This window comes from Pelodiscus sinensis, chromosome 15, assembly GCF_052426305.1.
Source record: "Pelodiscus sinensis isolate ZL-2025 chromosome 15, ASM5242630v1, whole genome shotgun sequence".
NCBI lineage: Eukaryota > Metazoa > Chordata > Testudines > Trionychidae > Pelodiscus > Pelodiscus sinensis.
In genome coordinates, this window is record NC_143066.1 from 24,438,962 (window position 1) to 24,465,996 (window position 27,035).

Below are 27,035 nucleotides of genomic sequence, written 5' to 3' on the forward strand. Positions count from 1 at the left end.
TCACCCCAAAAACACTGGATTCAGAGATAAGTGATTCTTTACAATCAGTCATCAGATAAAAGGTTCTTCTGATCCCAAAGGACCAGCCATATATCTGGAGAAGGGTAGTGGAACGAGCTGGCCCATAACCATGTACAAAAATTCATTAAGTGGCCACCATGCAAAAATTATTGCCCACCCCTGCATTAGCCTAAGTCCGTAGTCCAGAGTTTTGAGAAGGAAAGAAGCAAAATGGAGATATATCCAGGGAAATCCATTGTGTCAAACAACCCTCAGCGCAACTAGTGGAAAATTACAGGGAACAAGATGGGGTTTGAAGTCACATGAGCAAGTCATATGTCCATATGTTGCTTAGTCACAGCAAAAGCCATTACCCACGTTCTAGTTTGAATGTGCAGAGGAAAGTCCATTAGGTGTAGAATGGTGTCCTGCACAGTCCATTGTGATATAGAATACTTATCCACAGTACAACATATCTTTTGCTGGTATAACTTCATGTCAGACATGATGGACTAGCACAAACAATGGGGTGAACACGTTCTGTTGAAATAATTAGTGGAACTGAGTTGGCAAAACTTTTCCTGTTCAAACTTTCTAGTGTAGATGTCAGGGCATTCTAAAACCTGAATTACACAGTACCATGAATTGTACATATGTTCATTCCCTCTGGGGCACCTGGCATTGTTAGTTGTTGAAAGACGGGATACTGCGGTAGATGGATCTTTGATCTAACCTAGTATGGCCATTCTTGGTCAATCAGCCCTGGACACCAGAACTTTTAGAGGCAGAACTCCACATCCCTGCAGTTATGTGCTGAGCTCATTCGAGTCTTGCTGCACAGAATACCAAGACGAAAGTTGTCCTTCCAACAGAAATGAATGGCAGTCATCATATGGAAATTTTCAGCCCTATAGTGTTGTCAGCCTGTAAAGAATCAGTTTGGCACTGGAAAATCAACAGTGGAAGCATTCATCATGAGATACTCAAGGCAATAAAATGTGCTCTGCTATACAGGGCAGTAAGGTAGAGCAATATGCAGGAAATAAGATGGATTCAACAACATAGGCATCTTTAACTATTCAGAGAGTAGACTATGCATGTCCCCATTCTATGCCCTCCCAACCACCAGCCTGCAAGTAAATAAAATGGATGTTTCTTGATAGTTATGTAGATCTTGGTGGCCTTCCCCACAGTTATTGCTGCCTGCTGTGGATTGCATAATATCTGTGAGACAAGGATGGGACTCTAATACCTACATGGATAAAGTGAGATTCTCAGACAGGCTGTTGGCTAAATTCAAACAGCCTGAAAGTAAGCTAGTTAATAGTGCCACCATTAGCGTTGTGAGGAGGTAGGAAGCTTAAGAATTTCCTCTGTCAGTGGCTCTAGAGGTGATCCTGGCAATTACAGACCAGTAGGTCTAACATCAGTACCGAGGAAATTAGTTGAAACTATAGTAAAGGATAAAATTGTTAGACACATGGATAAACATAATTTGTTGAGGAAAAGTCAACATGGTTTCTGTAATGGGAAATCATGCCTTACTAATCTACTAGAGTTCTTAAGGGCCGGGAGGGGTCAACAAACATGTGGACAAGGGGGATCCAGTAGACAGAGGATTTCCGGAGGGCCTTGGACAAGGTCTCTCATCAAAGGCTCTTAAGTAAAGTTAGTTGTCGTGAGATAAGAGGGAAGGTCCTCTCCTGGATTGAAAACTGGTTAAAAGACAAGAAACAAAAGGGTAGGAATAAATGGTAAGATTTAAAATGGAGAGGGGTATCTTGTGGTGTCCCCCAAGGGTCCATACTGGGACCCATCCTATTCAACCTATTTATAAATGATCTGAAAAATGGGGTAAACAGTGAGGTGACAAAATTTGCAAATGATACTAAACTGCTCAAGATAGTTAAGACCAAAGCAGACTATGAAGAGCTTCAAAAAGATCTCACCAAACTAAGTGATTGGGCAACAAAAAAGCAAATGAAATTTAATGTTGATAAATGTAAAGTAATGCACATTGGAAAAAATAATCCAAACTATAAATATAATATGATGGGGATTAATTTAACTATAACTACTCAAGAGAGCAATCTGGAGTCATTGTGGATAGTTCTCTGAAAACATCCACCTACTGTGCTGTAGCAGTCAAAAAAGCAAATAGAATGTTAGGAATCATTTAAAAAGGGTTAGAGAATAAGACAGAGAACATCTTATTGCCCCTATATAAAATCAGGTATGCCCACATCTTGAATACTGCGTATAGATGTGGTTGCCTCATCTCAAAAAAGACATATCGGCATTGGAAAAGGTTCAGAAAAGGGCAACAAAAATTATTAGACGTTTGGAACTGGTCCCATATGAAGAGAGATTAAAAAGACTGGGACTTTTCAGCTTAAACAAGAAGGCTGTGTCTACACTGGCATCCCTTCCGGAAAAGGGATGCTAATGTAGCACGTTGGAATAGGCAAATCCGCGGGGGATTTAAATATCCCCCGCGGCATTTGCATTAACATAGCTGCCGCTTTTTTCCGGCTTGGGGAAAAGCCGGAAAAAAGCGCCAGTCTAGACGTTATTCTCCAGAAAATAAAGCCTTTTCCGGAGGATTTCTTATTGCTACTTGAAAGTAGGAATAAGAAATCCTCCGGAAAAGGCTTTATTTCCGGAGAATAACTTGAAAGTAGGAATAAGAAATCCTCCAGAAAAGGCTTTATTTTCCGGAGAATAACGTATAGACTGGCGCTTTTCTCCGGCTTTTCCCCAAGCCTGAAAAAAGCGGCAGCCATGTTAATGCAAATGCTGCGGGGGATATTTAAATCCTCCACGGATTTGCCTATTCCAAAGTGTACATTAGCATCCCTTTTCCGGAAAGCGGTGCCAATGTAGACACAGCTGAGGAGACTAAGGGGGGATATGATACAGGACTATAAAATCATGACTGGTATGTAAAAAGTGAATAAGGAAAATTTATTTACTTGTTTCCATAACATAAGGGCGGAGTCACCAAATTAAATTAATAGGTAGCAGGTTTAAAAAAACAAAAGGAAGTTTTTCCTCCCACAGTGCACAGTTGGCCTGTGGAACTCCTTGCCAGAGGATGTTGTAAAGACCAGAACTTTAACAAGGCTCAAGAAAGAACTAAATAAATGTATCAATGTCTATTAGCCAGGATGGTAGGAATGGTGTCTCTAGCCTCTGTCAGAGGCTAGGAATGGGTGATGGGAGAGGGATTGCTTGATAATTCCCTGTTCTGTTCACTCCCTCTGGGGCATCTGGCATTGGCCACTATCAGAAAACAGGATACTGAGCTAGATGGACCTTAGGTCTGACCCGGTATGGCCGTTTTTATGTTCTTATGTCACCACAACAAAATCCTTACTTAAAGGTCTCAAATTTCCAGTGTGAAAGAGAGCAAAGCTCTCCGAAGATTTTGGACCATCTGCATTGGTGAGTAACTCTGAACCTTTAAGGGATAACTATGTCCAGCGTTCCCTGTAAGGTGTGTGCCTGTACAGATGTGCACCAAAATTTGAGGCCTGCCCACCTCCTCAGGAGAGCCGAGCAGGGGCTGCTTAGTTGCTCCTGGGACAGGGCCACATAGTGGGTGGCTGCCCACCCTGCCCCATGAGCAGCAGGGCAGCCACCATGCAGCTCTGACCCTAGCTTCAGCCCTTTAACCAGGGCTGGAGCTGCAGGCCACATGGCAGCCAGTGACTGCTCCGGCAGCCCCAGCCAGGGCCAGAACCGTGTCACAGGTGACCAGCGGCTGCTCCGGCGGCCCCTGCTCCTGCAGCCCGGCCAAGGGCCAGAGCTGCAGCCACACGGTAGTGTGGGTGCTCTGGTGGCTGCTCCAGTGGCCCTGTCTGAGGCCAGAGCTGCATGGCGGGCAGTGGCTTCTCTAATGAGGGCTGATCCTGCTTGTGGCGTGCCAGGTCCCACAGAGCTGGAGCAGCCCTGTGGTTAACCGTAAGTGGTAAGCATCACTCAATAAAGGTGAGGTTAACTGTTCACATCCCTATTTTGAATAGAAGTTTAATAGCTGGACTTTATTGTTTTATATTGGGGGTGTTTGCGTGTGCATGCGTGCACGCACGCATGTACTAGGTTGTTTTTTATTTTTAAACCAGCCAGCTGGTGGCCTTTTTTGAGCATTTAAAATATTTTAAGTACAAATATAAAAATGTATTTTATTTTATAGGAATGCCTATAATTATTTTTTAATTTTTATTTTAATGGTCATTTTATTGTTTTAGTTGCTTTATTATTGACAAAGATATTGAGGGTGTTTATTTTGGTTTTCTCTTTTTATTTTCACTTATTTTATGTTTAATATTAATCACTTAATGTTAAAAAAAAAGTTAAACTTTGTGAAAGCATCCAGACGCTTGAAGAGTTAACTAACAAAGTTAAGGCTGTCAATAGATGCTCACTACCAGATAAACTGTAGCTATTAGTTTTGCAACCTTGAATAAAATATTTGAATGGATTTTTAGCGAAATTTTTAAAAAGCTATTTTATTTTATATATATAATTTTTTAAGTGTTTTTTTGAAAAATGTGAGGTCCCTTGCTATGTTTATTGTGAGAGACTAAATATTTTTAACTTTCTTGGCTTACCTTTTACTAGCTGAAATTTTGACCTTTTAAAAAAAAAATATTTTAGATTTTCAAAGAGCTTGGGAGGGAGGGTGCGTATAAATTGCAAGTTATGAACAAATTATTCATTTAAGTTGCTTACATTTCTAAACTGCTATTCATTTTTATATTTAAGCTTTGACCACGGTGGTTTTTTTTTTCCAGATGAGATCTCTTTTGGCCTGGGCTTTGATAATTGCTATATTTTAGCCATGTGTAGTTCCATCTTTTCCTTCTGTGTTTCAGCTATCTGATGTAACATTTTTTATATTTAAACAATTTAAATGGGATTGTTCTTGTATCTGCTGCAACCATCACAATTCATTATTTTCAGGTTCATTTGTTAGGAAGCACCCATTTCTGTCAGAATGACTGTAAGGCCTTCCATGTTGTGTTTGGTGTAGGGGTAGTCAATAAGTAGTTGTTATGCACTACGGCCTGGGCCCTGGAGCAGCCGCACTGCAGCCCCAGCTCCAACTCCAGCAGCCATCATCTCTCTAGCCATTGCAAAGTACTATTAATAGTTCATTTGTGGCAGGCCAGGTTCTGCCAACCTTGAGAATGGGAGCATTTGCTCTTTGCCAAGGAAACCATTCCTGCCTCCATTTATTACTGGTGTGTAGCAGCGCAGCACAGGTCTTTAAGAAAAACAGCTTGTTCAAACTTTGCAAGTATGTGGGAGTAGGGGGCTGATGTCTTTTTACCTTATTTGTAACTGATGGCATGATACAGTACATTGGCACGTAGGATCAGCCATAATAATAAGGATATGTGGGTGAAAGTTCTGATTTAACAGCTCTTTTTAATCTTTGTGACTGGGAAATGGCTGTTTTAGTATTTTTTCTTCCATAATATTTAAAATATATATGATATTTGTTAATAACTGGTGGGTGCAACAGTGGCACACATCCGAACAAGTGTACAAGACCTCAATATTGGTGCACAAGAAAAAACTCACTCCACTCATGGATGGAAAATATTAGAAGGAACACTGACTCTGTCTCCCAAATGACCTGTTACAGATGAGTTTCCCTGCATTTGATAGCTGCAATAAAAGACAGTAATGAGTTTGGATAGGTGTGATGGCTTAGATTCTGTGATGTCTACACATATCTTTCCTGTATTGATCCTCTCATTGCCCCCATAGGATTACAAACAGCTGTCACAAGAAAGGATGAATGTGTCCTACAGCCAGCCAAGTACATCCACTCCTACTGTTGTGAATGAGCCTTATGAGAGTATGGTGAAACTAACTTTGTGATCTATAGCTCATCATCGGTGATGCTCTCATTTTGCCCAGTATGTTATGCCTGATAGTATTCTTCAGACAGCTTTGTGTATAGCATCTGGAATAGCATGGGCAGGGCTCGCCAAACCGTGGCGAGCAGGGCTGGCCTGAGCCCTTTTGGCGCCCTGGGCCTGGGTGCGTGGTGCCACCCCCGGGCACAGGGCGCATGCGCGGGCCCACCCCCCCAGAGTGCACGCCGGCCATGGCCGCTAGTACGCAGCCCGGGGCCCGCCCCCGAAGCACACGGTGCATGCGCTGCCCAGCCTGGCCTGGCCAGCGCTGGGCCATGCAGGGCCCCACAGCCGTAGGGGGAAGGGCGCTGCTGGCCGGCGCTGCAGGAGTCAGGCGCGCGGCTCTTGATGGCAGCTGTAAGGAATGCCGCACACCCCTTACAGCTGCCATCAAGAGCAGCCCTCATCGGTTGGCGCCCTGGGCAGCTGCCCGGCTCACCCATGCCTCCGTCCGGCCCTGGCAGTGAGCCCCGCTCACCAACCACACCGTCCAGCGATCTGCACATGTGCAGATCGCCCGAACCCGGCTCTTCTGGGTTACAATCTACTCGCCACGGGTGAGTAGATTGTATTATTTGTCAAGCCCTGAGCATGGGATAAGTGCTTACCCTTTTTTAGTGTCCACTATAGTAAAGAATCTGTATGCTGAATACAATCTGGAATGCAGCATATGGCTGCTGTGCTCAAAAACGTGCAGAATGCCTTTCAAGTATTTGTTTCCATTTAAACCTTAGAGAAATGTGCTCTTGACATTTAGAAGTAGATTAAGTCTTGTTGGTATTTTAATAATCCACTGAATACCAGAATTTACTCTACTGGTTCTTGCTCCCTGGCTTATGGATGATGCAGGAGACTTAGCCTGGAAACAGACAAGCCTCCTTCAAATCTATGAATATCCTCTTTATATCTGTAGATATAATATCTGTGGCCTATTTTGCAGATTGGATGCAGATACAAATTTTGTATCCGTGCAGAGCTCTAGAAACAGGTAGAGATGTAAAAACTGCCCAAAAGAGTTAAACAGTTTGTTTAACCCAGGGGTCAACAACCTGCCACAAGTGGCATGCAAGCCGCCCTGGCATGCAAGCCGCCCTGCCCAGTCCAGCAGGTGGGAAACACTAGCCCCCCTTGGCTCCATGCATTGCCATTTCCCTTTCCCCCGCTGGAAAACACACACACACACACACACACACACACACACACACACGACGTAGGCATAAGGGATCGGTTGACAAAGGCTTTCTTTGTCGCCTGATCCCCGTCTTGACAGCTGCTTTTTGCCGACAAAGTGCTGACTCTGCAAAATGCAGCTGCCATTTTTATTCAAATGAAGCAGCAGATATTTAAATCCTTGCTTCATTTGCAATGTCGGTATGTCTAATTTACATCCCTCTGACAACAGAGGGATGTAGTCTAGACATACCCTAGATGACCACAAGCAGCATAGAGATTTTTAAAAAAAGTTCTTAACTTCATAACCAGGATCAAGTCAATAGTGGTTATTTGGAAACCTCTATGTGGAGTACTTTTCTTCTAAGGTCTCTATCACCCTGTAACCCAACTCTCATATTAACCTGCATTTACTAATAATGTTGTACCCCCAAAATGGAAAGGTGTATGATTCACATCAGGGTAAGCCAGAAGTAACCTAGAAGCTTATTTAAAAACAGATGAGTGTTAACAGCCCTTCCCCTCTGTGTGGGGATGCAGGGGTTCACCTGATAGAAGGCAGTGTGAGAAGCAACAGCCCAGGCAGCACCAGCATTACCCACCCTCCAGGAAGCCTCCATGCCCTGAGCATGTCACAGTTCATGGGGGTGCAATGCTGGCCGTGTGCAACCCGATGGGACAACTAGACACTCCCACTTCCAGTTGCACAGCACTAGCCCCCTGTCTCCAGAGCCCCACCCATGTAACCAAGACCCCCTGGGTCTCTCAGCCTTGTGGCTGGCACTACATCCCTCCATCTGCTGTAGAAGGAGCGTGCCAGCCTAGACCTTGCCCACCTCCTGACTTACCCAGAAGATGAGGTTGAGGAAAACCAGGACAGTTTTTCAGGAGGTGATCCCACACTGTCCCAGCCAGGGCCACCTGAGCAGCCACGCAGCCTGCGGCTCTGGTCTCAGCTGGCTCCAGCCCTGGGGAAGGGCTGAAACTAGGGCCACAAGGTTGCTGTACTGTTGCCTCTGGGGTGGGGCAGACACCAACTATGCAGCCCCACCCCGGAGCAGCTGAGCCATTACTGCACAGTTCAGCTGAGAAGGTGAGCGAGCTTTAAATTCTTGGTGCGCGCCCATACAGCCACGCACCTTAGAGGGAACACTGGACAGTGGCCCCCAACCCAAAAAAGGTTCCCCATCCATGCCATAAATAAAGAAAACATTGAAACCTTTTGTTTTGGACATAAATTAATATTTTACTTTACAGTATTTAAAATGACGTTTGAAAAACAATCATGAGAAAGTTAAAACATTTAATCCGTTTAATAATTTAAATTAAACCATTCTCCCTAGCTGCAGCTGGTTCAGAAAATATGGTCACCATACCCCGCCCGCTCCTGCTCCCTTCTCCCCTTGGCACGCAGATCCATATATAGAAGTGAATAAGTTAAATCTTGGCATGCCACTTCTGAAAGGTTGCCAGCCCCTGGTTAACTGGTTAATCATTGGTCACGGGTGGGGGGCTGCTTCAACCCAGAAAGCTGGGGGCTGCTCTGGCCCTGCACCTGTGGTTGTTGAGGTCCTGTCGGCCAGGCAGCCAAGGGCAGGGGGCTTCTTCCACAGGCCAGGCCCTCAGGTTAACCAGTTACCCAGTAAGCATTATGGTAAGATGGTAACCAGTTAAACATTTAACCTTTAACATCCCTAGAAACAGGTAAGATGGTTGGGCAGACCCCTTACTGCAGGATAAGTGCTTGTACTGATTCTAGCAAATGCAGCTCCCCATTCCCAGTTTTCTGTTAGTTTTGGAACAGTGAGTATTGAAACCTCCTGATAAGATATGAACTGGGTACTCTAGTTGTCTGTCATTGCCTTCGTAGGGTGCTGGCCCCTTCAGTGCCCACCCCCGGGAATGGCTGCCTAACAGTATACATCCAAGGAGAATGGCAAGAAGCGCTGATTTGAGGGTGAAGAATGTCCAGTGGTCTCTGAGGTGCTGAAAGAAATGACTGTGTGTCTACTTGCTGTAGATCATTGTGCAAACTTGCTACATGTGTACTTGTACCGCCTGTATTTCCTGCCAGCTTCCCTGGGATGTGTTGGCTGATCTGTGGCTGTCAATGCTAAGGTTGGGTATGACATCTTTTTCTGTCCATGGCTCCAGTAACAGTTGTGCTGCACTTTGTCTGTCTGTTTGGTGCACCTCCTGTTTCTCACTCCCCTCTGACTCCTGTAATGCCACCACTGAGAGATACTTACTGGCTTGTTTCCCCAGCTGAATGTGTGGAGCTTTGCACCTGTTTTTAAATAGTTAAATAGTTATTGGAACAGGAACTTGAACATGGGTGTTCTGCCTCCCAAGTGAGTGTCCTAAATGCCAAGTTATATTTTCAGTGCTCCTCCCTATGATTAATCAAGTATTTTATACACCGTGAAACAGCTTCATTTCTAATGAAGAAGATTTAAAGATGATGGAGCTACACAGAGGGCAATTATGAGCAAGCTATTCTATCATTTGACATTCCTGTGGCTAGTGAGAGAACCAGGGAGCCCTTTTTAGTTTCTTCATCATTTTCTGTGGGTCTTATTTTCAGATATTTTAACAGAACGCATGAGCTGTAAGAGTATTGGAAACTTTATCTACTTAACCATAACTGACCATTTCCATCCGTTTAAATACTTGAATTTTTTTATGTGTATATTTTTTATTCAGTCAGTTACCCTACTTTCAGGCCAATAAATGTTTGGAAATACAAATTTATTCTCAAAGGGAAGCATATTAATTTAGATTATTTTCATCATCGCTTATCAGTTGTCTATATTTTGTTCACAGAAACAACTTGATAAAATGGTGAGAATGTATGAGAGGCGAATAGACTGGCTTTCTGTTGCAAGCAGAAGAATATGGGGAACTGTTTGTGAACAGAGGTATTAGTATTGGGCATCATGGGTCCATGTCGCAGTAGAGTTCTGTAAACAGACATTGAAACAGTACAGAAAATGTACATGCCTAAATGTATAATTTGCAGATATGTGATTTGTGCATGCAATTTAAGTATCCATTTTTGAAAACTGAAATTTTACTGTACAGCATATCTTTTTATTATTGATGATGAAGTGTTCAGTGCACCATAGAGACACTGAAATTCAAATGTTCTAGAAAAGAAACCACAGTTTCAGTGAGAACATTAAAATACACATTTAAATTTGAGGTATCTAGGAAGTGACCCCGTGGGAAATTTTCTGTCTTAAATCCCACGTAAATAGACCCAGTCCCTTCCAGCAAGGTATCCCCAGAGCTCCAGAGATGGCCACATGGCTCCACCCCCTAGAGCTCTTGGGAGACCTCGCCAAGAGCGGCCGGGTCCCAGCCAGGCCAACCCTGCTTTCCCCTGGACACTGGGAAGGGGAGAGCAGAGGCAGGCCCAGCCGTGGGCAGGCCCACCCTTCCCTGCAGCTCCAGGTGGTAGGGAGTGGCCCTCCCCCTCCTCCCCAGTGTTCGGGTGGGGGGGAAGCCACACAGACTCTCCCCTTTCTCCCTCCCCAGTGCTCGAAGTGGGGAGGGGTGGAAATCCAGGGGAGAGAGGGTCAGGCTTGGCTTTGTGTGGCTTTGGCCCGGCCCAACCCACCGAAGGCTGGGGGTACAGGGCCGGGCCTCACCGAGCATGGCTTGAGCCCAGCCCAATCCCCTTGAGGCAGGGGGGAGAGAGCCAGGCCTAGTAAGGCCTTGGCCAGGAGGGTGGAACTAGGATTAGGCCATGGCAGGGTGACTGGTCAGGGGGGAGAGAAAAAGGGCCAGGGCTGGCGCAGAAGGGATGGCAGAAGGGACCCGGGCTGGTATGGTGGAGGGGGGGGAATAGCAAGGGCAAGGGTGGGGAGGGAGAGAGAAGGGACCCAGGCTGGCACAGCTCAGAGTGTGGAGGGAAGGGGCCCAGACTGCCATGGCCACAGCCCGGCCTTCCCCACTGCTAACGGGGAGAGCTGGGGTTGCCTACTCCCTGTGAGACATGGGTTGGCGAGCCTAGTGAGCAGGGGGTGCAGCCCCCTACTAATTAAATAAGTAGAAATTAAAATATCTAGAGAGAGACTGAAATAGTGTCTGTTATTTGAGTCTTTTTTTAATTAAGGCATGTATTCCTTCTGTAGAGTTGTTATACTTGTTGATATCTCAATAACAAATTCGTTATACATCATTCATATACAACATTCCTTGCGACTTTTACTTGAAGAACAAATGTCAAACAAGGATTTCTTCAATATTATAGCGTAAGTAGATGATAAAAATATTTTTCTTTAAACAATTGCTTTTCCCACACTGTAGGCAAGCAGTAAACTGGGTAGCTAAAGCTCTGTTATCCGGCACTCACTTAATCAGAAAGCATCAGAGTGGTAGTCGTGTTAGTCTGGATCTGCAAAAGCAACAAGGAGTCCTGTGGCACCTCATAGACTAACAGATTTATTGGAGCATAAGCTTTCATGGGCAAAGACCCACTTCGTCAAATGCATCTGACGAAGTGGGTCTTTGCCCACGAAAGCTTATGCTCCAATAAATCTGTTAGTCATAAGATGCCACCGGACTCCTCATCACTTAATCAGAAAGCTCACTTAACAAGCATTTCTAATATCTCCCAATACAAATCTTCATGCTGTACTCTACTTTTATGCAAAAGAGGCAAAAGACAAGTATGGAAGCTGAAATAAGGGATTTATTCAAAAAAGCAGCTTCCAAGGTATGTCATAGTGTCATTACAGATTCAGCCCAATCCCCTGCACTGTCTACATCTACAATGATAATTGATGTTGATTATGATGATCCTGAAGTGCCTTCTGTGTCAAAGAAAGATTGTATTATGTTCAGCATAGTTTTAGTGTTAAGTGTATTTTTACATAGTAATATGTAATGTCATAAGATAACCTATTCTATAGAAAACTTTATATACCCTTAAGTATATAAGAAACCAACCACTGCAATTCAGTATTAGCACTGGATTGGTGAGTATTTATGTACTATTTTATACTTTACTCATCTTATTGTATTCTAATAATTTGAAAATTGGTATTCCATTGGTAAAGTATAACTCTGTTAACCAAAATATTCAATTAACTGGCACGCCCCATACCCTCAACAGGCCAGTTAACAGAGCTTTTACTGTAGAAAAAATGACATGAAAAAACGCTTACTAACTACAGAAGATTGCCAAGGTCTTACCTGATTTAGATGATATTTTACAGTATTTAACTTTTCGTGATAGAATAATTACAAGAATCACCTGTGAAAGCCACCCTAATTTGCCCTTATCACTATTTAAACAATTGATACCTAGAGTGGCCAGTCTGCTAATTAAGGATTTTAATCTAATTTATGATGTTTATGCTGCACGATTTTGCACATTTCAGTGAACCTAGATCAGTGGTTCTCAAACTTTTTGGCTCATCGCCCACCTAGCTCAATCAAACCTTTCCATCAACCACCAGTTGCGAATGGAAACTCGCTGTTAATTACATAGTTATGCCTGTGCCATTTTGCTTGTGCTGCAGCTAGGGAGAATGGTTTAATTTAAGCAGTAAGAAAGGAAATATTAAATTATTAAATACATTGAGCACTGTAACTTCTCATATTAGTTTATCAAACCTCATTTTAAATAAAGTAAATATTAATTTATGTCTAACACAAAAGGTTTCAATATTTTCTTTATTTAAAGCAGGTGTGAGGAACCTTTTTGGATCGGGGGCCACTGACCCACAGAAAAATCAGTTGGGGACCACAAAAGTGAGAAGTTTAAAAAAACAAATTTTCAAAACCCCCAACACTCACTGATGTGGCCCCCAACTAAGACCACCTTACTCCTCTGGCACCCCAGCCCCATGGTGAGAGAAAAGGGACAGGGAGGACTGAGGATCAGGGCTTCCCATGGGCCAGATTTACTCATCTGCGATTTTGGGATTAGAGGATTTTGTGGACCCCCCCCGGCTCTGGGGTGGGGACAAAAATTAGGGGTTCAGTGTGTGTGACATGGCTGCCAGTGAGTAGAATAGGGGTGAGAGTGCAGAATTTGGGCAAGAGGTAGAGTGCAAGAGGGGGTGAGGGTGCGAGGTCTGGATGAGAGGTCAGGTGCAGGAGAAGGCTGGAAGTAAGAGTGTCTGGCCAGGGGTTAGGGGGAAGAGCAAAGGAAGGTGTAGTGTGTGGCCAGGAGGGAGTGTGCAGGAGCAGGATTGGGGTAAAGTGTCTGGCCAGGAGGGAGGGTACAGGAGCAAGGGAGGGTGCAGGAGCAGGCTGTGGGTAGGGTCTGTGGCCAAGGGAGAGGGTGCAGGAGCGGGCTGGGGGAAAGGTGTCTGACCATTAAGAGGATGCAGGAGCAAGGGGAGGGTACAGGAAGAAGGAGTCTGGCCGGGGGGAGGGTGCAGGAACAGGCTAGGGGTAAGGGGTCTGGGCATAAGGGGGCAGGAAGATACTTACTTACTTTCACACCTCATGCTGCTTCCAGGCATCATGTCTCAGGCACAACCTCTTTTTGCTTCCTTTGACCAGATTCTGGCCAGTGGGAGCGTGGGGAATGCCTCCAGGCAGTGCATCAGTCAACTGCTGTTTCCCCAACCAGGGGAAGGGGAGGAGGAGCAGCAGGGTAGCGCATGAAGCTGCTTCTGGCTCCGCTCTGCTTCTTTCCCATGAGGCAGATCCAGTGGGGAGGCTCAGAGCTCCTTCTTCCACCCGCACCCTGAGGGAAACCAGCGCTGGTGCTTCAACCTCACAGTGGGGGTGGGGGGGGGCGCAAGGCTGGAGCGCCAGTGTGGGCTCCTTGCTGTGGGAAGGGAAAGAGAGGGTGGAAGCGGGGGAGCTGAGCTCAAGCTGCAGACCACCTGGAAGGCAGCCACAGACTACTAGTGATCCACGGACTGCAGTTTGAGAACCACTGTCCTAGATGACAAATCCTGTGCATATTATAGGTTGAACCTCTCTGGTCCAGCAACATACATGGTCTAGTTTGACCTTCTCTGGCAACATACATGGTCCAGCATGATTTTAGTTAGCCGGATGTCCACTTCTTATGGGTGTGGCCAAGTTTCTCGCAGTCCCGTAAAGTTTGTTTATAGCCATCAGTCCTGGATCTCAGTGTTCTTGCTGTTGTTTAGCTCTAATTTACCCCTAAATGTTTCCTAAGAGCCCAGTAAGCAGTGGAAGTATTGGTAATACTGCTAGATAATATTGACCTCCCCTGGTTCAGCAAATTCTCTGGTTCAGCACTGATCAGGTCCTGAGGGTGCCAGACTAGAGAGGTTCAACTTGTATAGTATTGAAAACAGTTGCAAAATTCAAGTATCAACAACATCATGTTTAAAAAAATAATTGGATTTTTTGAGCCGCTCCACTGCAGAATCCTTCTTGCAATTGACATTAGGCATAAACATAATAGTGTGTGAACTCTGAATAGTATTTTTCCTAGCATTCAACAATGTTAACATTCCTTAATACACAGGAAGGTGTGAAATGATCTATGATTAGAAACAGAAACTGATGTTCAATGACAAAAATCAGTAAAGCTAGATTTTATTTAAGGAGTTTGCTCTGTAGCCTTATGAACTAAAATTTGAAAAAATAATCACTCTTTTGTTTTCTCCAAAGGTTTGGAAGTGACATCAAGTCTTGGAAACCAGAAATGGTTCCTTCAAATCCAGAAAATTTACAAAGTGCCTGGAGGTATAATCAAACTATAACTTGCTTATATTTATGAATTTAGTGAAAGTGCTTGAATGTAGCATAGAACCAGGTTTAACCGGAACAGTGAACAATGTTACAGATTTATAAAGTTTATTATTTTATGCTGTGATGCACTATAGTATGTGTAGTTCTGCTCTGAAAAATGACTTATGAAAACAGCATAATAACATTTAATATTTAGTGCGTTGAAATTATTTCCATATCTTATGTGCTTCATTTATAAGTATAAAGGTGTTTTTAAAATAACTGCCAAACCTTCAGATTCAACCTGATAGCTGAAAGTCAGTCTGGTTTCTTTCTTTCCTTATATACAAGCAGCACTCTGGTGCCAAATTATATCCTCATTAATCCTGTGCAGAAGGGATACAACCGGATTTACCGGCGATCTGCTCAGGCACACTGCATCGTCCCATGGGCTGGGGGTGCTCCAGCCTGGCTAGGCCCACCACAGTGCAGCATGGTGGGCCCAATCAAAGCAATGCCCCTGCCAAGGCTGTTCCCCACTCTGGCATAACGATTGCAGAAGTGAGGGCCCACAAGAGCACTCCAAAACTTTGCCTGTACAAGCTCTGGTACGAAAACTTCCCCCCAAAATCCTAATACGCAGAGTTTGGGGAATCCGCTGCCACCATCAAGTGCTTTTGAATCCACAAACAGGAGTGGACACTTGAAACCAACCCCAAGGATACCCCAAGCTCTTTTCCCCAAAAGAGCTTGAAAAGAGAAAAACAAGCTGCAGTCTATGGTGTTGGACCCTTCAGTCAGGCATGCAGATACACACAGACAGACCTTCCAGGACGCAAAAATCAACCAATTAGAAAAAGGAACAATCATTTATTATCAGAACCAAACTACAGTTGCAAGCATAGTAAAGCTAAAACTTAGTTACAACCCTCCCCCCCAATTAACAGCTCAGACATTGCTTCCAAATCCCCAAACAAGAAAACAACAAATCCTGATAGACTATCTAAACTTTTCCCTACTTGCACATTGTAAGGAGTCCTTTCTTGGAGAGAAAAATGTTTCCCATCTCCCTCAGTCTTGGAAGAAACCGCTCTCCTCTCAGACAAAAAACAGAGGGAAAAAAACTCCTCTTTTCCAGTTTGAAATTCCTGCCTGCATTGTTATTGGCTGACCCCCTGATACCTGGCTAGGTATAGAGTTAACCCCTTAGTCACCAAGTGCTAGCCAGCACTCCTGATTATGACAGCCCCCATCTGCACTGCAATTTGGCAGACCTGGCCTGAGAAGCCCCCATCCACAGTAGGCTCAACCTGGCCTGGGCTGGCCTGGTCAGAATAGCCCGCAGTGCATTGGGCCCAGCAAGGTTGGAGCTCCCCCTGTCCATGGACTGGTGGGTCCAGCTGTGCTGGAACAGCCTCCTGCCTGCAGGATCATTTAAGAGATGTTTTTGTTTTCCAGTGCATCACCATGAGATTTTAGTTGAGACAGTGGGCTTAGTGCTTTTTATTGCTTCCTATAGCAAAATATTTCTAATGCATAGTCTGTGCATTCTGATATTTTGTAAAACTCTCCTTGTAGATGGGTGTTGAGCCTTCAGAGCAAAGGCAGTAGAAATTTCATGAGTGCTCTAAGAAGAGCAGTGGAAATAGACTTCAAAGATAAAGACAAACTTGTATCTCAAGGACTTTATCTACTTATCACTGGAGTTCCTGACCAGGAGATGGTGGGTATCAATACAAAATTTGCATGTTCTTTTTAAATATTTATTGCTTATTCAGAAATAATCTCAAACTTTTTTCAACTGCCTCCTGTATTTTGGTTATAGAACACCTGTCTTTCATTTACATAACCCCATTGACCATACCAGTATCTGTGACTTCACTTTCTGAAATTATTCATTCTTATATAACTCAAGGCAAGAAATATTCCTTGGTTAATCTTAAAAGATTTTGGATGTTTTTGTGTGAGCCACTCCTCCACAGTCATTGGCACTGTAGATTCCCTTTCTAGTTATAGGCCTTGTCCACTCCTGCCTCTATCGGGTAACTTCTGATTAACCCATCCACACCACATTTGCAGGAGAAGACAACAATTCACTCCCCATTCAGTCAGGCAACATATTCTTCTGCAGATAGAAAAGGATTTAAATTATAAGAAGTCTCTCACCAGTTCTGTAGCTAACTCTAGTCAAGAGTATATTTACATAAAGTTAAGTTCTGAGGGTCAGATCCTCAGTTGGTATGAAATGATGTAGTGACTTCAATGGAATGATCTTGATTTACACCAGCTGGAGATCTGGCCTTGTAAGTCAATAAAATAGTGAAAATCTTTTAAAGTTTGAGGTGGTAGCCTTTCTTTTTGTCTTATAGCATGCTGTTAGTGCGTATGTGGCAGATGTCTGTGGAGGCTGTGATTTGCAGCTGCATGTCTGTCTGTTCAGTGTACATGGTTTTGACTCCAGTGGCATTATTCCATCCCGCTATGCCAGTCCACATGAGACTGCCAACACATTTAGAGAACTAGCGCACGCTGTCAATGGAAGGTTTCATTGGTTTGGAGAAACAGGTATGTTCCATCTTACTACATTCCTTTTCTATTTGGCAAGTCAGCAATCCACTATTACATGCACTACAAGTTGAACCTGTCTAGTCCAGCACCATTGGAACCTGACCGATTCTGTATGAGAGAATTTTCCCGACCATGGAAGGTCAGTATTGTCTAGCAGCGTCACCAACTGCTTAGTGGGCTGTTAGAGGACATTTAGGTGTAAATAAGAGCTAAATGATAGTACAAAACACCGAGAGCTACGACTGGTGGCTGTAAACAAACTTTATGGGACCGTGGGAAACTTGACCATGCCCTTGAAAAGTGCACATCCGGCTACCTAAAATCATTCTGAATGTTGGATGTTTCTGGACCAGAGAGTTCTGAACTAAAGAGGTTCAATCAGTATTATTATTTTCTTGTAACAAATAGCTTTCCCTTAAGACAGTGTATACTGGTAATGAAATAGACGGCTCTTCGATTAAGGCTTTTAGGTCTAGCTACTGCAATATAAAAGAGTAATGCTACAGGATATCTGCACTTTAATGTTTTAGAATCTAATTAGAAACTAATGTAATCATAAGTCAGCTCCAGATAGGCATTTCTACAAACAAACATTTTGAAGGTTTTAATTATTAATGATGCACAGGCTAAATTATATCTAGCCCTTTTTGTTTTTTTTCTATTGATTATTTTTGTGTGCTCTGCAAATTGAAATATGCTTTCTTTAAAATAATTACCTATTGATAAGCATATGTTTAATTACCAGGAATTTATGAAAGTGATGATATCAGTATCATTGTGTCTGAAATGGAAAAAGCAGTCAATTATTCCCAAAAGGTATGCTTTAAAAATACCATTTTAAATTTTCTTTAGAAAATAGCTCTGCAGCATTTGTTCAGCTGATGGTGTACAGGCTGTTGGCTACAAAATCAAAACATTGTATAAGATAATGCATTTTTTAGAATAATGCAAAATAATGTTAAAAGTAAAAATAGAGTTCTGCTCTGGAAAGCAACTATAAAAATGGCCTTGTGGTGTTCCATGTTTGTGTTTCAATGATTCCATAACAAACAAGATGACTTTTATAAGTAAAAGGATGTTCTTTTTATTTGCCAGTTCTGTAAACCCAGCCAGGCTATGAGAGTTTGCATATCACCAGTAATAAAGATTCCAGATTTTGCCCTCAATTATTTCTGAACAACCCAAATGTTAATAACAAATATAACGCGGGCATAATTTGCCCTGTGGAATCTTTTTTATTGGTGAAGGTACACAAAATAGTCAGAACTCTGCTGTGTAGTCTAGTTTTGTGAATAAAGCATTGAAATTGTGAATCAGAAGACCTGGATTTCATTTCCCTCTTTGCCTTTGTCCTGTTGTATGATGTGTTGGCAGATCATTTGGTCTCTCTATGCCAGTTTCCATGCCCACATTTATCTGTCTTGTCCATGTAGATTGTAAATTCTTTGTGGAAGGAACTAGTTCTTCCTTGTCAGGTATTGCTGTAATACAAGTAATAAAAATTGACTATGTCTGGGTTGATTTTGAATTGCCACTAGTTTTACTTATAAAATAAGCTATAAAATATGGAATAATTTATATACAACTAAAATGGACATTTGATTTGTTCTCAGATTACATTCAACATAATGTAAGGCATATGACATGCTCATTTCTCTTGAAAATGGTGGTTCTGACTAATGTTAAAACAAGACACCTTGAGGTAGAGGTTTAAAAATCTACTCCCACGTCATCTCCCTGGAAATTCTGCCCCCTCAACTAAGCAGAGATGCAATAAAACTAATCAGACAGAACATACTATCCATTTTATTCCTGTAATTAACATATTATCTAAAACATTTCTGATATGCTTTGCTACCATTTTTCCTCACTTCATAACGAGTGTTTTGTTTACCATTTGTTTCCTTCATATCTGTTGAGTAAGCATATTGAACCAAAGAGGAGATAATGATTTACCCATTTATTTTACAGTTTCAACTTTTAGATATATTTCTAATAAACTAGGTAATGTTGTGAGGCAATTTCTTGCAATATCTTTGTGAGCTATTACTGTACTGTATTAAGTCTATATATCATTGTGAATCTGCAATTGTATATAATTCCCTAGTAGAAGGTGGCCACAGCCAACGTTCCCTGTAAGTTGAGCACTTGGGCAGCCACCCAGGAGAGATTCAGGTGCCACCCAGCTGATTTGCAGAGCACCCAAGCTAGCAGCATGTGTTTCTACTGGTGGAACATATCTGCACATGCCTTGGTGCACATAACAAAATGTATTCTGCTCCTGGATGGAAAAAAATTAGAGGTAACACTGGGCCAAAGCTCTCCAGGAACTAGGAACAGAGGGGTTGATTAGGTAAATTCACTCCTCTTGTAACACTCCAAAAAGGCGCCACCTGGATCTCCCCGGAGAGATGTTGTGGCTGAGGAGCCAAAAAGCCTAGAGTAGGAGAGGGAATACAGATGCAGTTGCTCCAACTGTCACAGATGTAATACACCTGAACCTCCTTAATCCGGGTGTCCCTTATCTGGGAACACCATGGTTCAGATCTAGGCAGGGGTGGAAGAAGCAGGTCTCCATGCTACTGCTTCTCCCTCCCCCCTGAGCTGAGGAAACAGCAGTGCAGCGAAGTGCTTCTCTGGAGGCTTTTCCCCTGCCGCTCCCATAGCAGCATGGGTCCATGCCTGGGAGCAGCGGCAGTGTTCGTTTTAAGTTGAGTGCTCAGGTGGCCACCCAGGAGAGATCAAATACCACAAAGCTGATTAGCAGAAGGCTCATAGCACCCACAGCTGGCAGCATGTGTTTCTTGTGCTGGTGCATATCTGCACAATCCTTAGTGCACATAACACAGAAAAAAATGTGCAAGAACATTGAGCGGTAGAGGCAGTGGGTGTGAAGCCATGTGTGCCTCTGAGAGTGGGGTTCCAGGTAAGTATCCATCCTCCTAACATATCTTCTCTCCCTCCCCAACTCCACCTAGCGCTTAGGCATGGTCTGAAAAATTCTTTAAGACAGCATGCATCGTTTCCCAAGGTTGCTAGATTAAAAATGTTTAAGAGTACAGGCAGTTAGGTTATATCTGGTTTGAAAGCTGAATTTGTAATATATGGAAAATCCTGAGGAAGGTATATTGTATGCTGAGATCTTTATCATTCAGGCAAATTAAACTGGATAGATATTTAGCAGGATTTTACAACACATGTCTTATTTATTGCTTGTATCTTTTTTTAAAAAATTAAGCATCTAGTGTTCACATAGCTAATCTCTGTAAAACAATTTATTGTTGGCTTTATCCCCTCTCTCCTACTCCTTCCTGTTTGTTTACACCCACTTGTTTCAGCTTGTTTTAAATCAGATTGTATACTCTTCATGCCAAGGATTTTTTTTTATTTGTGCAGTGCATAGCATACTAGGGCTCCAGTCCTGACTGGGACAGGTAGATGTTGCTCTGTTACAAATATTGAATATTAAGGTGGCCTTTTAAAATGTTTACTTAAATTGACTGCAAAAGAACTGTTAAGTAAAGCAACAATCTGAATTTTCATTACAGTGTGCCTTGCTGGTGGAATCCTTAAAGCAGCGTTCAGGAACTCAGTTGGTTAATCAGTTTATCCCAGAAGAAGACTTAAAGATGCTTTTGAAAAAAGAGCCAGTTAAAGCACAGAAATTGCTGCCTCCTAAACCTACAGCTCTCACTCTGGCTAGAATGGTTTGGTTTCATTTATTACTCATATTTTAAAGATGAAATCTGTTTTAGTGACAACATACAAGAGGTCAGATGCTGCCCCTTGAAAGAGAAAAGTGCTTAAGATGGAAATTTCAGGGAATATCTTTTTGGTAAAATATGATAATAATACTAAGCAATTATACAGCACTTAACATTGAGTGCTACATAGCCATTGCCAGTAAGTAATCCTCTAATAAGTATAGTGATTCCTGCAGGGTGGTTCTAGAGATCACACTTGTAATGCAATCTCCTGCCCTAGGAAACTGCACCAAAGTACATATATGCAAAGGTAGTGAATACAAATCTCTGTTGCTTCTGTTTTGTTTTAGTCATTTCTGAGTATCCAGTTTTGCAGTTCCTTGTGTGGTGACTTATGAGAAACACTGCAATATATTTTATCTTCATTTTGCAAATGAGATTGAAGCAGTGAGGTGACTTTCCCAAGGTCACATAATAAGTCAGTATCAGAGCCACAATTAAAATTCAGGATCTCTTGCCTTCTGTCCCTTTGCCTATTCCTATAAAACATGCTGCCTCCATAAGTTCCTTTTATTATTAAATTTTTTACTTATTATTTTTAAATGTATATGGATCTGGGCAAGTTTCAAAATGGGTTTGCATATCTAATTCATACACGTGGTCAATGCTGACCTTATAAATAGGTGTCTCATTCAGACTACTGAATTAATGTGTGAACTGGGGAGAACTTTCTCTAAAATGCATTTCTGTTTATTTGAAATAATCTCAATAGATAATCTCAACAATTGTTCCATTATAAATTTTCCAAGACCATTTTTGCCAAATATCACAACAAATACACAGAACAAATGCATAATGCAATATATGAGTATGAAGTATTTTGTTGTACACTTAGGCTATGTCTACACTGCACGCTTATTTCAAAATAACCGAGTGCACATCTACACAGCAAGCCTGTTATTTCAAAAGAATTTCAAAATAACAGGCTTCTTACTCCGACTTCTGTAATCCTCATTTGACAAGGAGTAAGGGAAGTCAAAGGAAGAGTGTTCTTCCTACGACTTCCTGCTGTGTAGAAAGCACCTAAAGCCAAGTTAAGGTACTTTGACTTCAGCTACACAATTAACGCAGCTGAAGTTGCGTAGCTTAACTCGACTTTAGCCTGCAGTGTAGATGTACCCTTAGAGATGTGAAAATCTTGTATGGAATTCTCCATAGAAGTCTAGTGATCCTTTAATATTTCTTTCATCTGTTAATTTGAGTATGTTAGCTAGAGATGATCAGGTTTGTTATGTCATTTGCTCCAGAATGTTCCCAGTACATTTGGTGTTATAGCAAACATCTCACCCTGCTGTGAAGCCCATAGGAGTTCGGCAGGAAAATAAGGCACAGTTTTGGGGTGAGATGCACTTGAAAGTTACTCTGTGCTAAAACTAATCTGCATGTTTGTCATGGGCACCAGAGTAAAAGAGGGAAAGAAAGAAGATAGAAAATCATCTCTAATGTATTGAGTATGATAATTCTGTAACAAGATACAATCAAAAGGAAATTTGTAGAAAATTCACACGTTATTTGTGCTTTTAGAATATTAAAGACAGTCACGAGAGGGAGAAAAATGTTGCCTTAAGAGCTCTGATATGGCGTCCAACTAGTGCCAAAGCAGAAATCCCACCACGTATGTATAGATAAAGTTCATAATCTTATGTCTAAAGCCATTGGAATAGTTATATTAGAACAAGTGTATTTATCTTTGTAAACACTTTTCTAGAACCTTGATTATACATATATTGACCAGACAGCTTTGACTGTTAGGAAACATGAGTCTTGTTTTCACAGTAAAGCTATTTCCGTTTAGAAAATCAGAATTGATTTGGTTGTAAATTCATATTCATCATTTCCTTGAAGGCTCAGCCAGTGAGTAGTAATATGTATTGTTACTTGCCCTTCCCCAATGACAGCAGTATTAATCCAGGGTGGGCAATAATTTTTGAAGGGAGGCTACTTACTGAATTTTGCTATGTGGTCACAGAAGATATAGGCTGGGCAGAAGGGGCGGGGCTGGGGACTAGCCTACTCTAATTTATCTGTGCCTGGAGACTTTGAATTAAAAAACTCAGCAAAGGGCTCTGGGCTCTGCCGCTACCACATTGCCTGACAACTGCTCAGGGTTGCTGCAGCTATTTAAAAGACTCACTGACAGGGTGGCACCACAACCAGGAGCTGTGAGCCATTTAAATAGGATCTTGCTACCTGAGCCCGGAAATTCAGAAAGTGGCCAGATACAGTCCGCAGGCTGGATCAAAGTGATAGGTGGGCTGGATCCAACCCCTGGGCTGCATCTTGCCCAGCCCTGTATTAATCTCTCAATGTCAGATGCATAAATCTGTTCATTTTACCTGTTTATTAGTGTCTTGTTGATCCCCACTTTCATATGGAGAGCATGACTGAATTTATAATATTGGACCATTTTTATCTACATATAAAATATTTTATGTATTTCAATCTGTGGTAATGTAAAATTATGAAATGAGTAGTACAGTTGAGTAAAATTGCCAAGGCCAACATGATTGTCCTATCTGAAACAATACAATATTTACTTTTATGTTGTAGCTCAGACAATAAAAGAATGGCCTCAGGCCTCTGGGAAGAAGAAACATAAAGCAAGAAAACAGCCACAGATTTCTCTCTCAGTATTTTATATTGACAAGGGGAAAAATGTGGGTAAGTGCTCTCAGCTTATGACAGCTAAAAATGTGGTCTTTTTTACATACAAAACTATTTAGATATTAATTCTCTAAACACCAGCAAGCTTTTCACTGATAAATAATGAAGTTTGTTGGGGAAATGTGTGGAAAGTGGTTTGTCAAATGGTGATCCATACAACCAGTATACACTTATTGATTTCCTGCATGATTTTGGACAAATCACTTCTTTCCACCTAAATTCAGTATATGAACACTTAATGGAATGACATTTACCCACCTTTTCAAAGTTATTTGAAATTATCTGGTCAAAGATACTATAAATCAATAGTAATATAATTGCAGTATAAGCCCAGGTGGAAATGTTTGAATTGCTCCACAACAAATGCATTGTTTAAAAGAGAAATGATATTTTTATATACAAAGTGTTTTAATGTTTGAATTGCTCCACAACAAATGCATTGTTTAAAAGAGAAATGATATTTTTATATACAAAGTGTTTTAAATAATCTTAGACATATATATAATGCCAAGTACAGAAAATAGCAGATTGAATTCAGTGTGGCCATGATTCACCCAGACTGTCTAATTTCACTTTTTTCTGCTCTTGCTAGGTGCAGTTTACAGAAAGTATCCAACAAAAAAGAGTGTGAAGAGGCCTGTTCCTTTTGCTATACTGCCAAAGGAAGAGGAAATATGTTCAAGCAAAGAGGTATTCAGTTATTTATTTATGTTACTATTTTTATTATGCCACTTAACAGTAATTAACTTTGAAAATTAATATCTGTGACTTAAACCACATACAAAATGGTATTTGTCTTAACTTAATTAGTTATGACATCAAATATTAACAAAGTATGCAATTTTCTCTGTTAAAAGTGGTTGAACAAGTACAGTATAAAAAAGTTGAAGTTAGAGTTGCCCAGAATGATGTTTGGTCCCAACTGTGTTCACCAGAAGAAAATGGTGGCGTCTTTGCGCAAGAAAGTGTCAGCAAAATATTGTGACATCTTCCCCAGCGTAGAAATCAATGTAAGTTGATGGAGATATTATGAACCCTTGTGAATATCATAACATGGTTTTCTATATTATTTAAAATTACTGTGGGTAATATACAGTACAACTGTACAAATATATGCATGCCCTTCATATTTCTAGACTATTTCTAAATTAAGATCTCTTCTGCCCCTGCATTCTGAAAGAAAAGGAAAGAAAGAGCCAAATCTATCTGTTCTTACTCAACTATATTTCTTCCTAAAATCAGAAAGAGTTGTGTGTGAGTAGAAACTGATGGATTTGGTTCAGGCTATAAACATTTCCATGTAATTAGTCAAAGTAGAGATAATTCAGTAAGGAAAAATTGTCGCCTAACAAAAGTGATACCACAAAAATGCAAGAAATAAATGGATCCAGTCAAATTCTATAATATTCTTACTTTACCAAAGCCAGGTTTTCTTAATTTGGTTAAACCTACAACCACCACCAAAAATCTAGTATAGGAGCACTCCTACATCATTGCCTTCAGCCATTATCGTGTATGTTAGAGATGGTAATATTCATGTCCCTGAGCAGCCATACAGACTAACATGTCATCATGATACATATCTGCTGAAATAAGCCATTCTTCTACAAATGGTATAAATTGTTCTAGGGTATTGTGAAACACCTACAGTTTCAGCCTAAGGAACTAGAAGACTATGTTGAACAAATGGAGAGGGTGTTACATTGCTATATAGGAAGAATACAGTGGCTTCTTTCAGGTAAGCTTTACCTCTGGGATAGGGATAAGGTTATAATAGATGGTTGTGCAAGTGTAATCCAAGCATGATTAGAATATTTCCTCTTGCCTGCTCCTTCTATTGGCCTAAAATTTGGAAAGAATTGTAAACATTAGATCTGTATAAGGAAGTAGAGTATCTATTATTCCAAGAATATGTAGCTGCACAGTTTGCTGAAGTATCCACTCCTTTGTCCTCTTCTTGATGCAGACTTGTACTCCAGAATCTAAACATTCGTTTTTAAAGTTTATAGTAGAGTCCTCATGTCGGTAAAGAAAACCTTGAAACATGAACTAAGAATGGAGCATACTGCATACAGCAGGGGAGCCAGTAGCCTCCACAGGCCTTTAGGCAAGGTGGGCAAGGGGCTGGCTCCAAGCTCCCAAAAGGGGTGGGGCCAGAGCAGCCAGCCCTCATTGTCATCTAGAACAGTGGTTCCCAAACTTTTTGGCATCATGCCCCATTTTTGATAAACCCTCCCCACCCCCCCAGCAGCAAAAACGTATTGAGCAAAAAAATAAAAAAAAGAAATGACGGGCCGAAAAACAAAAATAGCAGCAAAACTTAGGAGGGAGAAGTTGACGGGGGGAGGGCTGGGTTGCCTCGCGCCCCGCCACCCCCCTGCCCCTGGAATTTCTTCACATCCCCCAGATTGGGAACCCATGAGAGTGTGACATGCCTCTCTGGCATCCCCAGCCCTCTGAGCCACACAGAGCTCTATATAGCAGCAGTGGCAGCCAGGAGCCCCGTGTCTCTTTGAATCGCTGGGCCTCGGAGCAACTGCTGGCTTTGCCCCCGCCATCAGCAAGCCTAGTGTACACTGCAGTGAAAAACCCACAGTTGGCCTGTGCCCTCTGACTCGGACTCGTAGAGCTCAGGGTTCAGGGCTGTTTCATAGCAGTGTAGGCTTCTGGGCTCAGGATGGAACTTGTGCTCTGAGCAGAGGTGGAAGTAAGGAGGTGCACCTCAGTGCGCCACTCTAACAAAAATGTGCACCAGCCAGCTGGGCACTTTGCAGCAGCAGGAGACACGGTGTGCTCCCAGCCGGACTCCCAGGGCTCTCCTTCAAGTTGCCACATTAAGCAGTAGGCAGCCACCCAGATGAAAGGGGCTGACTGGGGGCGTGCCCCCCTAGTCCAGGACTGCCCCAGCTGCGAGTCCTCCTCAATGCCTAGGGCACCATTTAGGGAGGGTTGACACATGCATGGATTCCTGTTCCTCGCTGGCTAGACCGGGAAGGGAGCAGAGGAGCTGTGTGCATTCCTCTTACTCCCTGAAAGTGACAGGAAGGGGAAGAGCAAGCATCGTCCTAATATGAATCTGGAGGGGGCTTCTGGTGCCCTCTGACCCATAACCCCCTGCCCTCCTGCACCCACATACACCCCAACCCGCTGCCCTGAGCCCCCATACTCCCAATCCTGATTATTGCACCTCCCACATTGCTATCCCTCTGCCCTGACTCCAGCACCCCCTTCTCAGAGGTCCCCCCACACACACACCCTAACCCCCTGC

At 42.4% G+C, this 27,035-nt stretch overlaps 1 protein-coding gene across 8 annotated transcripts in view; it reads left to right on the plus strand.

Moving 5' to 3' along the window:
* Positions 1 to 27,035, plus strand: part of VWA3A (von Willebrand factor A domain containing 3A) — a 71,011-nt gene that overhangs the window by 28,721 nt on the left and 15,255 nt on the right. For all 8 annotated transcript variants that reach the window (XR_012896157.2, XM_089782308.1, XM_025185046.3 and 5 more), the window contains 12 exons: positions 9,924 to 10,018; positions 11,237 to 11,356; positions 14,712 to 14,786; positions 16,350 to 16,494; positions 17,141 to 17,336; positions 18,085 to 18,155; positions 20,888 to 21,046; positions 22,628 to 22,718; positions 23,654 to 23,764; positions 24,360 to 24,457; positions 24,625 to 24,777; positions 25,397 to 25,505. Coding sequence is in view for 7 of the 8 variants with exons in the window: in XM_089782308.1 (XP_089638434.1) it covers positions 9,924 to 10,018; positions 11,237 to 11,356; positions 14,712 to 14,786; positions 16,350 to 16,494; positions 17,141 to 17,336; positions 18,085 to 18,155; positions 20,888 to 21,046; positions 22,628 to 22,718; positions 23,654 to 23,764; positions 24,360 to 24,457; positions 24,625 to 24,777; positions 25,397 to 25,505 (1,423 nt within the window). In the remaining variant the exon portion in view is untranslated. The remainder of the gene's footprint in view (positions 1 to 9,923; positions 10,019 to 11,236; positions 11,357 to 14,711; positions 14,787 to 16,349; positions 16,495 to 17,140; positions 17,337 to 18,084; positions 18,156 to 20,887; positions 21,047 to 22,627; positions 22,719 to 23,653; positions 23,765 to 24,359; positions 24,458 to 24,624; positions 24,778 to 25,396; positions 25,506 to 27,035) is intronic.